The 13,375-nt window shown below is 40.5% G+C and overlaps 1 protein-coding gene across 3 annotated transcripts in view; it reads left to right on the top strand.

Annotated features, from left to right (window-relative positions):
• dscaml1 (Down syndrome cell adhesion molecule like 1) overlaps positions 1–13,352 on the top strand; it is a 125,568-nt gene extending 112,216 nt beyond the window's left edge. For 2 of the 3 annotated variants that reach the window (XM_016670172.1, XM_016670170.1), the window contains 12 exons: positions 51–214; positions 363–461; positions 3,476–3,664; positions 5,302–5,430; positions 5,604–5,762; positions 5,896–6,054; positions 7,734–7,764; positions 7,912–8,030; positions 8,141–8,293; positions 8,613–8,807; positions 8,954–9,262; positions 9,800–13,352. In XM_016670172.1, coding sequence (XP_016525658.1) covers positions 51–214; positions 363–461; positions 3,476–3,664; positions 5,302–5,430; positions 5,604–5,762; positions 5,896–6,054; positions 7,734–7,764; positions 7,912–8,030; positions 8,141–8,293; positions 8,613–8,807; positions 8,954–9,262; positions 9,800–10,386 — 2,293 coding nt within the window. In that variant the 3' untranslated portion in view covers positions 10,387–13,352. The remainder of the gene's footprint in view (positions 1–50; positions 215–362; positions 462–3,475; positions 3,665–5,301; positions 5,431–5,603; positions 5,763–5,895; positions 6,055–7,733; positions 7,765–7,911; positions 8,031–8,140; positions 8,294–8,612; positions 8,808–8,953; positions 9,263–9,799) is intronic. The other variant, XM_016670171.1, reaches the window with a different exon arrangement.
• Positions 13,353–13,375: the final 23 nt, after the last annotated feature.

Raw genomic sequence — 13,375 nt, 5'->3', positions numbered from 1 at the left:
TATGTGTATCTGTCACTGTTCTTTAGTAATTGTTTCTTCACTTCTGTTAGTGAGGACACAGCAATCCCAGTGTCTCTCGATGGACAGCGTCTCATTCTGGCCAATGGGACGCTGGTGCTGCGCTCCGTCAAAGCTGAAGACTCTGGTTATTACACCTGCACAGCCACCAACACGTTGGGCTTCGACACCATCATAGTCAACCTTTTGGTGCAAGGTATGAGAATATTGGTTCAGCTGCAGCAAGTGGCATTCACGAAAAAAAAGAAAAGAAAAAGAATCTGTTCAACAAGCCATTCATCAGCAGCCATGATTCTGCCAGAGGAGGGAAGAATAAGCTCTGAACTCTCTACGCTCTTCCGCAGTCCCTCCAGATCAGCCTCGCCTTACCGTTTCCACCACCTCCACCTCCTCCATTACCCTCGCCTGGATTCCAGGGGACAATGGAGGCAGCTCCATCAGAGGTGAGTTGCTGTAGTAAAACGAAGGGTTTCTTTGTGTTGTTCCAACATCAGATAAATTCAGCTGACATGACAAGTCAAGACACCAGACTGGCTTAGTGAGAGAGAGAGATGAGACGTGACTTTACTGTGCGTTTTCACGTATTCATGTTAGGATCTCTTGTTGCTTGAACTTCTAGCTTCAGGTTTGTTTTCTCTTTTTTGACCATTTCTCTATTGCTTTTTTTCCCCCCTCATCTCTTACCGTTTTAGTTAATTCCTTTAGTTTTAATTCACTTTGGTTGTAGTTTGGAAATTTTTTTTTTATGTAGATTTACATTTTTTTTCTCTTACAATTTTATAAGTTTCAGAGTACTTTTCCCCCTTCTCATTTCCCTGGCCTGGTTTACCGTTACATCTCAAAGAATGTAAATTTGCATAAAGGAGCAATATATTTTGCCAGTCACCTCAGAAAGTGAATTTCATTGCGTAGAGCTTCATTTCAGAGGAATAAAATATCCCTATGTCATGATTCTGCCACTACTATGCTTCACTGGTGGTCTGGAGATGGAATCGCACCTGGTTTCTAATTCAATTGAACTCAAAAATACTTTATCATGCTCCTTTTGTTAAGGAGTGGTTGTTCTACGTTACAGCCAGCTCTAGGAAGAGTCCTGGTTTTTCCCAAACTTCTTCCATTTACCAGCGATGGAGCCCACTGAGCTCATTGTGACCTTCAAAACCGCAGAAATATTTCTGGATCCTTCCCCAGATTCGTGCCTCAAGACAAACCTGCCTCTGAGGTTCATAGACAGTTTGTTTGATTTTATGCTTGGTGTTTGACCTCTGACCTGTTCTCAACTGTGGAAGGTGTGCCTTTCCAAGACAAGTCCAATCAGCTGAATTGACCACAGGTACACGCCGTTTAAACTGCAGAAACATCTCAAGACTGACTTTATACACTCCTGAATAACAAGGCTGCAACATGACAAAAAGTGAGAAAATCGAAGAGCTGTAAATACTTTCCAGAGGCACTTTAATGTCCGGCACACAGACATGCTGTTCAGAAGGCTGACAGTTTTGCAATTTAAGTGTTTTATTGATGCTATGTAACATTCTAGTTTTCTGAGAAACTGCGTTTTGGTTTTTCTTTACCTTCAAGCCCTATTCTTTAAATTAACAGGAATAAACCCTTGAAATGTATTGCTCCGTTTGATGAATCTACTGTGTACAATATATGAATTTAATTACTTAATAAGTACCTTTTTGATCATATTTGTTGAAAAAGTCACCACTAAATTCTTACCGTCTTCTTTCTGTACATCACTGTTTGCTTTTGATGTTTGTTTTTTGTTACCTGCCACATTTTTAGTGTTCGTTTTGATCTGTCAATTCATTCAGTGTTGTCTTGCTTTTATGCTTCCCTGTTGACTGTGTGTCTATCTGATTATCGTATTATTGGTGATCTCTTTGTGTGGAAGGCTGCAGTGTGTGTGGCTGAATGGGCATGCATGCAAATGAAGTTTCAGCTGCTGTCTTTGTTCATCCCATTTGTCAGGATGGGGGGGGCGGTGGGAGCGTTGCAGATTCAGCTGTCTGATTTCATGCTGCAGTTATTACCTATAAGACACATCAAACATCAGCTGTGCGGTCATTTTCTAACGTGTATGACTTTGTCCAGGGTTTAATTTTGTGCAGTATTTGTTAATAATAATAATAATAAAAAAGATGAACTTTAAAGAAATTAGATTTCAAAAGTGATTTCATTGAGTGTTTATCATACCCAAATCTGACACTTTTTTTTTTTTTACATACCAGTAACCAACCTGCAAGAAATCCTCAGAAAAACAAGCAAACAAACAAACAAAAAAAAAAAAAGTCTTGTGCATTCAATGTGCCACAGCCAGCCAAATGGAAAGCAATAAAAACAGTGTGCTGGACGTGCAGTTTTGTATTTCAAATAATGGTGCTCTCCACATTCTGGTATTTGCATACATCGTTCTGTACTGCATATATGCATAATCCCATCTGTATGTCTTTTGTGAATACCAGAATGCCTGCCTGCTTGTAAGGCCATCTGTGCAAGGCAATGCTCAAGGTTCCCATAAACAAACGTTTCTGCATTAATGCTAAATTGGCAACAGTAAACATTTATGCTCGTTCTGAGTTTTCCGTTCAGTTCGTACAGGAATGATGAAGAAAAGGTACTGAGGACTAGATTTACGAATACTTTAAGGTGGCAAAATCGGTATTATTTCAAAATCGGTTTTAAGTTGGTGTCTTCTTGCGTTATTACAGCTTTGTAGCTGTGCCATTCTGTTCTGTGGCAGACTTTAAAACTTCAAAACGCAGCTCAAATTTTGCGTAGTAACCAATGCGACGTTTCGGACTCAGCCACACCATCTGTTAAAAAGAAAATGAGGGGAAAGCAGACAGTACAAAGGATTAAAATACAGAGTGGACACATTCAGATATGCATAATTGCACACAGAGGAAGAAGAGGCAAAGACCGACAGAGGATAGATAGAAATACTCCCGTAGCAGGAGGGAGCTGGCTCTGCAAGGAAGCTGATTATAAAAACAGTCACCATATTGCAAACCCGCATTTGCATAGATGCTCAGTCAGCGCCATCCCAGGCTTTGGGTTTGTAGGTAACTAATGGCGGCGTAGATGGAAAGCAGCAACACTTTCTGTCTATTTGGACTTCGCTGAAAGCAAAGGGTTGTCTTTCATTGCCATCTGGTGGGCAGTAAAGGTACCAACATCATCACGTTTGGAAGGGGCTGCAACAAAGCACTCAAAAGTCATCGTAGTTAGCAGATCTTAAAACTGCACACACCCCTCATAAAATGCAGTTGTTTGTCATGTAAAAATAATCAGATCAGAATAACTAATTCCCCTACTTTTTCTATGTATTTCTAAGCAAATCTGTTAGAATTTCCCATTCAATTATTATGTTGTTCATGTGGATGTACACTTTGACTCGGGTGCAAAAGAACAAGGATCATTACGAGTGTTTGTCTTTCTTTCCGTCTAGGCTTTGTGCTACAGTATTCTGTAGATAACACAGAAGAATGGAAAGACGTTTTCATCAGTTCATCAGAGCGTTCGTTTAAACTGGAGAACCTGCGCTGTGGGACCTGGTACAAAGTCAAGCTGGCTGCCAAGAACAGCGTTGGAGCCGGACGCATCAGCGAGATCATTGAGGCAAAGACCCACGGGCGAGGTAGGGGCAGAAAAAGCTGAATTTAAAACATTTGCAGCAACATTAACAACAGGCATATAAAAGAGGAAACAATATGGTAAAAAAAAGAACGGAGATCCCATTTAAAAGCTGGGATATCATGTATTTAGCATGTACCTTTAGTTTTAAAGTTCTACTTATTTTTAAACAAACTTTATTATAATTAACATAAATAAGCACTCGGGTATTCACAGTAACATTTACTGGACTTTTTCGAGAACTTTGAACTTAAAAGTGTTATAGTTGGTTTTCAGCAGAGGTGAGCACAGGAGTAAAACTGCAGCCTAATTTATTCAGTCCCTATGACTTTGCTCTTTTACCATTGCTTAGATACAGTAAGTATCGCCAAGTACAGCTTAGATGTCGTATCAAGAAACACCGGTTTCATATAGCAGCGACGGTGGCCGTGATTAAGAAAAATGTCGTCCTAATAGGCACATTTTCTATCAAAGTTGGACTAATTTTTCTTTGACAACTTCAGTGAGGAAATATGTGAACGGCTTTGCTGGGAATAAAACCCAGTTTATGTGGAAAAAAAAGAGAGCAGGAGACGATTAAACAGGTGTAATTTACTGACCAGAGCCAAGGTTTGCAAATACTCTGCAGTGACATAATCAATAAACTAATTAGAACTGAATATATATAGTTGTGTAGTTGACACCAGATGATTACTAGCATTGTATTAAAAAAAACACAGCCTTTTTTTGTTACTGTCTGAGATTAAATTAAACACTTCCTGTTGTGGAGCAGCTATCATGATCACAAATTATTTCTCTGTGTCAGAATAATGAGATGGAGATTTTTTTTTTTATTTAGTAAAAGCCAGAAGTTGAGATTCACCAAGATTGCTATATTTTACAGTTTCTGAACACCCAGATGACGATGCCGTAACTGTTTCGATTACTTAATTTATGTTTTTACATTTCGCAGATGCTTTTATCCACAGTGACTTTAAAGGAGGTTATAACGATGCACTAAATATCAAAGCTATACAAGTTATTTAAAAAGAATACCATTAACGAGGTTCTGTCAGACAGACAGAAATGGAGTGCAGACTTGGAGGAAGGTGCAGTAGAGGGGCACTGTGGATGTATTTTTAAGCAACATCTTAGCTTCCTTTGGATCCATCATGGGGGAAATAAAAAAATAAAATAAAAAATCAGGTATGTTATTAAGAAGAAAAAAATAACCTCGTCATGTCTGGTTCGTCCTTGACGACAAATTCCTCATCTCTAAAGGTGCCACATTTGTATTCAAACTATTACACTAAAGTTTAAACATCACAGGAATGCCCAGACTGTAGACTTGAGGATGGAGACAAGGTCTGTGTTCAGGAGATGAACATGTTGTGATGCAAAATAGGTGACTTAATATCATAGCAAAAGCAAGAGACCTTGTGAAAGATACTGGCTGAAGTTTGGTATTTGACAAGTCCCTTATCGACGTTCGCTGAAAGGCCACTTGGTGAGGATGAGGCACTGGATTCTTAGATTTCTCTTAGTTGTAAAAATACTTAATCTACCACCAATGCTATTGTACATTCTATGCCATAATAACTGAGGATATTTATACCAATAAACAAATATAAACTGATCCATCTTGGTGTTTTGCTTTTTCAGAACCTCAGTTCAACAAGGACCAGCCTATCTTCACCTACGTCAACTCCACCCACGCTCGCCTCAACCTGCAGGGCTGGGCCAGCGGAGGCTGTCCAATCACCTCAATGACACTGGAATTCAGACCAAAAGGTGGGGCATTTGTTCTTCACTTTTAAACTACTAAATATATTCTTGATTTTAAAAAAAAATAAATAAAAAAATCTATAAGGATGCAACATTTATCCAGATCGTGCAGCCTTTACTGACAGTTTTCCCCATAGTAAAATAAAACGAACTGGAGATGAATGTTTGCGTTTGTACAGGTATGTGGACATGGCAACATGTCCGCACCAACGCCACCTCAGATGTGTTTCTGGCAGAACTACGTGAAGGCACGTGGTATGAGTTGAAGATGAAGGCATGTAACAGTGCCGGCTGTGGCAACCAGAGTTCTCAGTTTTCAACACCAAACTACGATGGCAGTGAGTAGATACTCTTTCTCTTTGTTTGCTTTGAGTGATTATCTTTGGTGGTCAACATTTTATTTTAACAATACAACCTAAAATACTACAGCCACAAAGAAGCCATTGCCAATCTCCTCCTGGTTGTATGCAGGCACCATTCCTCCCATCAAGTCCCCCTTGGAAAAAAACGATGATGTGAAGAAACTGTTTTCGATCGGCTGTCCTGTGATTCTGGTGACTCTTGGGGTTGCGCTGCTGTTTGTCGCCATTCGCAAGAAACGCAAAGAGAAGAGGCTGAAGAGACTCCGAGGTAAGAGACTCTGTGAGAAAAGAGAAAACGCATAAACACAATAAAAGTAAAGCAGAGTGAGATTCCGATACAATGTTCTAAGCAGTTCACGTCTTACCTTAGCAGTTTAATTTAATATTATTTTTGCAGCAATATTGAGTTCCTCTCGTGGGATTTCAGCAATATTTTTGGGGGGCATTATAAAATGTTTTCAGAAACATAGAAAAACCACAGAATTTGCAGTTATTGTAGTATTATTCAGTCCATTTCAGTATTCAGTAACTGATTCCAAGGTGGTTTTATGCCAGGAAGTTTTCACATTGCTTAGTTTGCTGTTTTCACAAATAATGAATATACTGCACGTTGCATGCATCTTAAAATGTTTTGACAGTGTAGGATTATCCAGTTCAGTTTTTTACATTTTGAACTGGAGATGATCAAATAGTGATCAAACTAATTAAAAACTGTGAAATAGCCCTTTGGTTTGGAGCTAATAGAAAACCCTAAAGCAGGTCCTAATCCTAGTATTTTCTGGACTATAGAGCGCACCACAACATAAGCCGCACCTACAATTAAAAAAAAAAAAAAAAAAAAAAAAATGGAAACGTACATGTATAAGCCGCTGGTATCTCCGACGCTCTCGTCGGAGCCCTGCGTCTCCAACGCCGAACCATGGTTTTGTTCATGTCGAGTTTACGTGCAGCGGCTTTATTTCCCTCCTGTAGTGCCAGATCGATAGCCCTCAACTTAAAAGCTGTATCATATGAGTTTGGAAGCATTTCCCCGTCGTGCCTGCTGCTAACATGTACTTGTTCTAAATGAAAATGAGCACTTTCTTCTTTGATTTCCAATTTTGACTTCCAATGATTCACTTCCTGCTAAAGCGTCCCCTGGTGGTAGAAGAAAAATCCACAGGAAATCCGCCCCAGGCTATAAGCTGCATACAGTAGTTAGAAGCTAACAGCTAGCCATAGCAATCTCAAAGTGCTCAAATACTGCTGTCACACTTTCGCCATTTCTTTTTTGTTTTTTACCTTAAATATTTTACCTGTAGTTTTTGACCTTTTAGTGGTGGCAGATTCTACAGTTTTCATATTACTGAGTGTTATCACCAAGCCTGATGAGAAGTCTTTATAAGATGACTCCAGAGTAGGTGGTTTTGAAGACTTCAGAATAACAGCTGGTAAGAGATGGACAAAGACGTTTTTGAGATTGAATCCAGCTTTAGGACACAGATCCAGGAAATCAGATATTTTTACAGGGTCATGTCAAGCAAAGATTTCAGTGGGGAAGCCAGAAGTAGGCCACTTATTGTCTTTGTGTAGCCATCCCAAGCCAGAAGCTCGAACAGAGTTTTATTATGCTGGTATCATAAATCATAGTTTTACACTGAGTGACAAACACCAGAAAAAGGCATGCTAAACAGGACAAAGAGCTGATATAAATTCATCAAAATTGCAACTCGTTTAGCTCGTCCTGTCCTTCCTTGAAATCCCGTATCAAAAACAACAGACTTTGATCGTCACGGCCCTATTTTGTAGTTGTTTCCACCATTGTGCATTTAAACAAAATTAAGACATTTGCATCTAATAGACCCGTGAAACCACAGAGAAAATAATCACACTGATTTGTGGCTATTATGTAAATATATTAACAAATAAAATAATCATTATTTATATGTATATTTCCTCTTCTCTTAGATGCCAAAAGCCTGGCAGAGATGCTCATCAGGTGAGAATCATTATTTTGTTTCCAGATTCCAACATTTCATTTAGCTTTATATAAAGAAAAAACTTTAATTTACCCTGAAAGTCAGCTTTATGTGTTTTCTGAAAGACACAGGTGATCGTGTATGCTAATCTTGTTTCTCTGAATTAGTAAAAACAACCGCAGCTTTGACACGCCAGTGAAAGGACCTCCTCAGGGCCCACGGCTACACATCGACATCCCCAGAGTGCAGCTGCTAATTGAGGACAAAGAAGGCATCAAGCAAATCGGTGAGAGAAAAAAGAAAAACAATGAGAAGGTTGTGCATGCTTCACATTTACTAGCAAGTTACTAGGAACTTTGTGCGTTGGACGAACTAAATTCATTTTACCTGTTGTAGGAGATGACAAGGCCACTATTCCTGTGACAGACACAGAGTTCAACCAAACTGGGAATCCTCAGAGCTTCTGCACTGGTGTTTCTGTCCATCACCCTGCCCTCATCCAAAACACAGGTCCTTTGATAGACATGTCTGACATCAGACCAGGAACCAGTATGTGTTCTTTTCCATCACTGTTCATTTTTACCAGAAAACTCTAGTGCAAATGCCATATTTATCATAGAGTAATTGGTATAAACATCGACTGTGAAAAAATTTCTGCTTTTCTGCTCAATTTCTTGTCACGTATCAACTTTTTGTCACGGTACTGGGGACAAATATTGGTTCACAAATATTACGCTGTTTTTTTTTGTTTTGTTTTTTTCTGTAAATGTTCATCCATTTTCTTGACTGTAAACTCTGTCTGTACATATGTGCGTCTCATTTTTTATTTATTTGGTTTTTTTGTTGTTTTTTTTCTGCTTGCCACCAGATCCAGTGTCAAGGAAGAGTGTTAAGTCAGCCCACAGCATCAGGAACCGCTACTCCAGTCAATGGACTCTGACCAAGTGTCAGGCGTCGACGCCAGCCCGCACTCTCACTTCAGACTGGCGCACAGTTGGTTCTCAGCATGGCATCACTGTCACAGAGAGTGACAGCTACAGTGCCAGCCTCTCACAGGACACAGGTTGGTACAAGGGTGAAATGACACTTACAGCCATTAACATGTACCAAATAAACTGTGCGGAGGAGTGGAGGAAGGATGTGACTTTTGAGCGCTTGAGTGCATAAAAATCCTGGACAAAATGTGCTTTCCTCTTATGTCACACACAGACAAGGGGCGCAACAGCATGGTGTCCACCGAGAGCGCCTCCTCCACCTACGAAGAGCTGGCAAGAGCCTACGAGCATGCAAAGCTGGAGGAACACCTGCAACATGCCAAATTTGAGATTACAGAGTGCTTTATATCCGACAGCTCGTCTGATCAGATGACCACAGGTACCAACGACAACGCAGACAGTATGACGTCTATGAGCACACCGTCAGAGCCCGGCATCTGCCGTTTCACTGCCTCGCCGCCCAAACCCCAAGACTACGATCGTGGCAAGAATGTAGCCGTGCCCATTCCACACCGCGCCAAGAGTAAGTGGCCGCTGCATAATGTTTCCCATTTATTTTACAGTTCCTATGCATAAGTGAAAATAATATGTCCCGCTATGCTATGCTATGCTATGCTATGCTATGCTATGCTATGCAGGGGGTTTTGATACCCTTTCCATGTACATATCCATGTTAAACATCATTGTAAAGCTATGATTTTTGGGATTGTATACCAAGCAAAGATATAACCAAAATTGTAGACACAGTAAATGGTTTTGTCAAACCATTCAGAAATGCAGTATAATGTTCCAGTCATTGTTTGAAACGTCATATGATTAACAGAACAGAGCCTTTTCAAACAGGAAGGTTTTTTTCTATCGACAAGGGTCCAATTATGTACTCCAATAAAATAGTTCGTCCACAGCAAGTCTTGCATCCAAAATCAAACATAATCTGCCGCTGAAAATCTTTTGAATTTTCTTCAGATAATTTTTAATTCAACATTTATAGCCTTTTGTTTTGAGCGAGATCTTGAAGTTAAATTTGAGCTTTATTTTTTTTCTCTCTCTCTCTCTCCAGGCGACTACTGCAACCTGCCCCTGTACATGAAGTCCGATCCCTTTTTCCGAAAGCAGTCAGAACACCATGACCCATGTCCAGTTGTTCCACCACGCGAAGCCTCTATTCGTGGCCTAGCCCAGCGGGCGTACCACAGCCAGGGCCGTCACGTGACCATGGACTCTGCGAAGCAACAGGCTCTGACCATGGGCCACTCCGGCCTGTCAAACCTCACTTCCTCCGGGGCGTCCTCTGGAGGAGCAACGGGAGGCGGCGGTGGAGGCAGTGGGAGCGGAGGCTTGTCTGCCAGCTCCAGCAGCTCCACGCTGCCCCAGCGGACTCTCACCATGCCCAGCTCCTCTGCTTCTGCGGCTCAGAGTGCCGCCGCCGCCGCAGCCACCGCTGCTGCAGGGGGGGCATCATCTTCCTCTGGCGGTGGGGCAGCAGGGACCTCGGGGGGGACCCCTGGAGGTGCCTCTTCTTCCTCCTCCAAAATGGGAGGATCCAGAGACTCTCTCCTGGAGAGCAGCTCTTCGGGATTAGGCAGACTGCAGAAGCAGAGGGATGGGGGGTCAGGAGCCTACTCCAAGTCCTACACACTGGTGTAGCCTGCCATTAGCGAGGCCTGTCACTGTAACTCTTAATACAATGCTGGTTCAGCCGGCGTTTGCCTGGAGCCTCTGTGGTGAATCGGGGTGACGAACATACACATGCACAGCTTACCCGTCAGTGCCTGTGCTGTGTCAGCCTGCAGGGAGCTGGTTGGGCTCCCGTCAACACAACTGTTTCAAGGGGTCAGAGTTGGGTGTCCACAGCACAGGGGCTTGCCTTTCTTTCTGCCTGATTGTGTTCCGTTATATTTGTGTAATTTCTCTCTTTCTCTTTCTCTCTCTTTCTCTCTCTTTCTATTTTTTAAATCACCCTGGAAATCACTTGCCAAAACAAAAATGATTTATCTGTTCAGTCTATCTTCATTTTCAGGCAAGTACACAGAACTTATGCACAAAATGCTTTTAACTTGCACTGTCTTGCTTTCTACAACAAGACAGCTGTAGATTGAACCAGGTTGCTTAAGACGTGTGTTGAGGTTTAATTTTTTTTTATTTTTATTTTTATTTTTTTAAAAACAAACGATATGTAACCTTTACGTTCTCTGATGGAAGATTCGTTCATATCTCAGCATTGTGCCACGGCAGGATGCCTTTGCTGTATGCACAAATCCCCAGCCTCTGTGTTACTTTGGCTCTGTACGGTTAGTCCATCATAGATCCACACATCAGAGGCAGAGGAACGACTCTTGTACATGCAATGGATGACCCAGCGTTGCGGTCGCAATGGAAGATTTTATAGAAAGAGGAGCTAAAAATGTCAAGCATCACTGAGTGAAATCTAGATTCTTTTTTTTTTTCTTTTATCCAAAAGGTTTGTTTGTTTTCAGACGATGGAAGTATATAACCCCGTGTGCACTAGGAAACGATTTGAAGGATCCAAGTAACGGAAAGGTCAGAAGTGAGTGAGTGTGTGTGTGTGTGTGCGCGTGTATGTGTGTGTGGATGTATATGTGTAAATATATATGTGTACATGTGGCAGGCACACACCAACAATGGACCTTTTTAAAACCAATCTGTATGCTGAATTCTTGGGCAGAAGTCTGTGTCTAAACTAAACAAAACCCTCCTCCCCAGTTTTATTTTTTTCTTTTTGTACCTATGAAAACACAGAATGATAATGATGATGCTGACAATTTTACACAATTTAATCTTAATTTGCTCTAGTCGGTTTTTTTTGTTTTTGTTTTTTCAGATTTAATATCTGTTGCTAACAACATGGTGTAGGTGAGTTATAAAAATGCTAATGAAGCAGAAGGTCCATAAGCTTTCATTTGAGGATTAGAAATGCAGTGCCTTGCAAAAGTATTCACCACCCTTGATTTATTTCACATTTTGTCACAACAGCCAACTTTAAAAAATATTTTATTGAGACTTTATATAATAGACCAATAGAGAGTAGCGCATAACTGTAACGAGGAAAGAAAATGATACCCAGATTTTTAAAATTGTTTTCTGTATATTGATGTGAAAAGTGTGGCTTCTATTTATATTTAACCCGCTTTATGCTAATGCCCCCAAGTAAAATCCAGTGAGCCAATTTACGTCAGAACTGACTTAATGAGAAAAATAATGAACTTGTCATGATTTAACGACAGCGTGTTGCTACTCGGTGCAGAGTTTGTTAGAGAAGTGAAGTAAACGGAGAGCGACATGAAGACCAAGGACAACAACTGACAGTGCGAGGTTAAAATTTCAGAGCAGTTTAAAGTGGAGATATCTGAAAACAGAAAAGAGGACAACACACCCACAAACCTACCAAATCATGTCATCTATCAGAGAAGCAGCAAACTGGCTCAGTTACAACAAGCTTTCTGCGTAATGGTAACTCTGGAAAAGCTACCAAGATTCACAGTTCGGGTGAAAACACTTTTAGCAGGACAAATATTAGCTGCCATTCTGCAAATTTGACATTTAATGGTCGAGGAATGAGAAGAGAGCCATTGCTTAAAGAAAGCCATAAGATATCCTGGTAGTCTTTGTTGAAGACGGTTAATTTGGGATGAGACCAAAATTTAGCTCTATGCAAACTAACACTGCACATACACATTTCCCCCTGTGGATAATGGTAACTGTGATGTTGGGGTGTAATTTCATTGCATGGAGAGGAAAGTGGCTCAGAGTTCATGGGAAGCTGGATTGAGAAAAGTAGAGGGAACTTAACTAATAAGTTTTATTTCTTGCAAGACACTTGAGCCGATCTCCCTGCAGAGCAACTGCATTAAACATGCAGCCAGAGCTGAAATATTCACAAGTTAGATTTTCTAGTTCAAAACTACGTATTGTTTTCCTTCCGTTTCACAGTTATACGCTGCTTTTCTGTTGGTTTATCGCATCTAAATCTCTAAAAACTACATCCAGGTTTGGGGTTGCATCTAAGGAAATATGAAAAAAAGTTAAAGGAGTATTTATAGTTTTGCAAGGCATTAGAGGGTCCTGTTTGGTCATTTTTATTTTTATCTGGACAAAGACTTTAGGAAACTCCTTTACGGTTCACAGTCCCGTCATTTCACTGTCGCCTTCACAACACTTCCATCATCCGCTCTCCTTTCCTCCTGCCCCTCCCCCCATCACATTCATACAGTGTCACTGTGACGTACTGCTAGCATGCTGGCCAGACAGACAGACCAACCGAACATGAGGTTTCCTTTACGCACGTCTGTGCAGAAATTCTTAACTTTCAGTGACAGCTTGAATGCGCACATTCAGCAAATTTTTTGAGAAATGTATTTGTATGATTTTGAATAAATGACCAGGCAATGAAATTATATAAGTGTTACAAGAATCTGAAGAATTTGCTAAAAAAAAGAAAAAAAAAAAAGAAAAAAAATCAAGTTTCTCTAACTTTTTTAATTTAAGTTTTAATTTTGCGGTTGAAATGTTTCTTTTGTTTTCATTCTTCATTCCTTTATCCCAAAGTTTGTAATCTCATAACAATAATTGTTCCAAAAAAAAAAAAAAAAAAACATAGAAAAGAGTTGCTCCAAAA

The sequence above is a fragment of the Poecilia formosa genome, unplaced genomic scaffold (genome assembly GCF_000485575.1).
Source record: "Poecilia formosa unplaced genomic scaffold, Poecilia_formosa-5.1.2 Scaffold31, whole genome shotgun sequence".
Lineage (NCBI taxonomy): Eukaryota > Metazoa > Chordata > Actinopteri > Cyprinodontiformes > Poeciliidae > Poecilia > Poecilia formosa.
The sequence above is the reverse complement of the archived record's forward strand: the minus strand, read 5'-3'. Positions and strand labels throughout refer to the sequence as shown.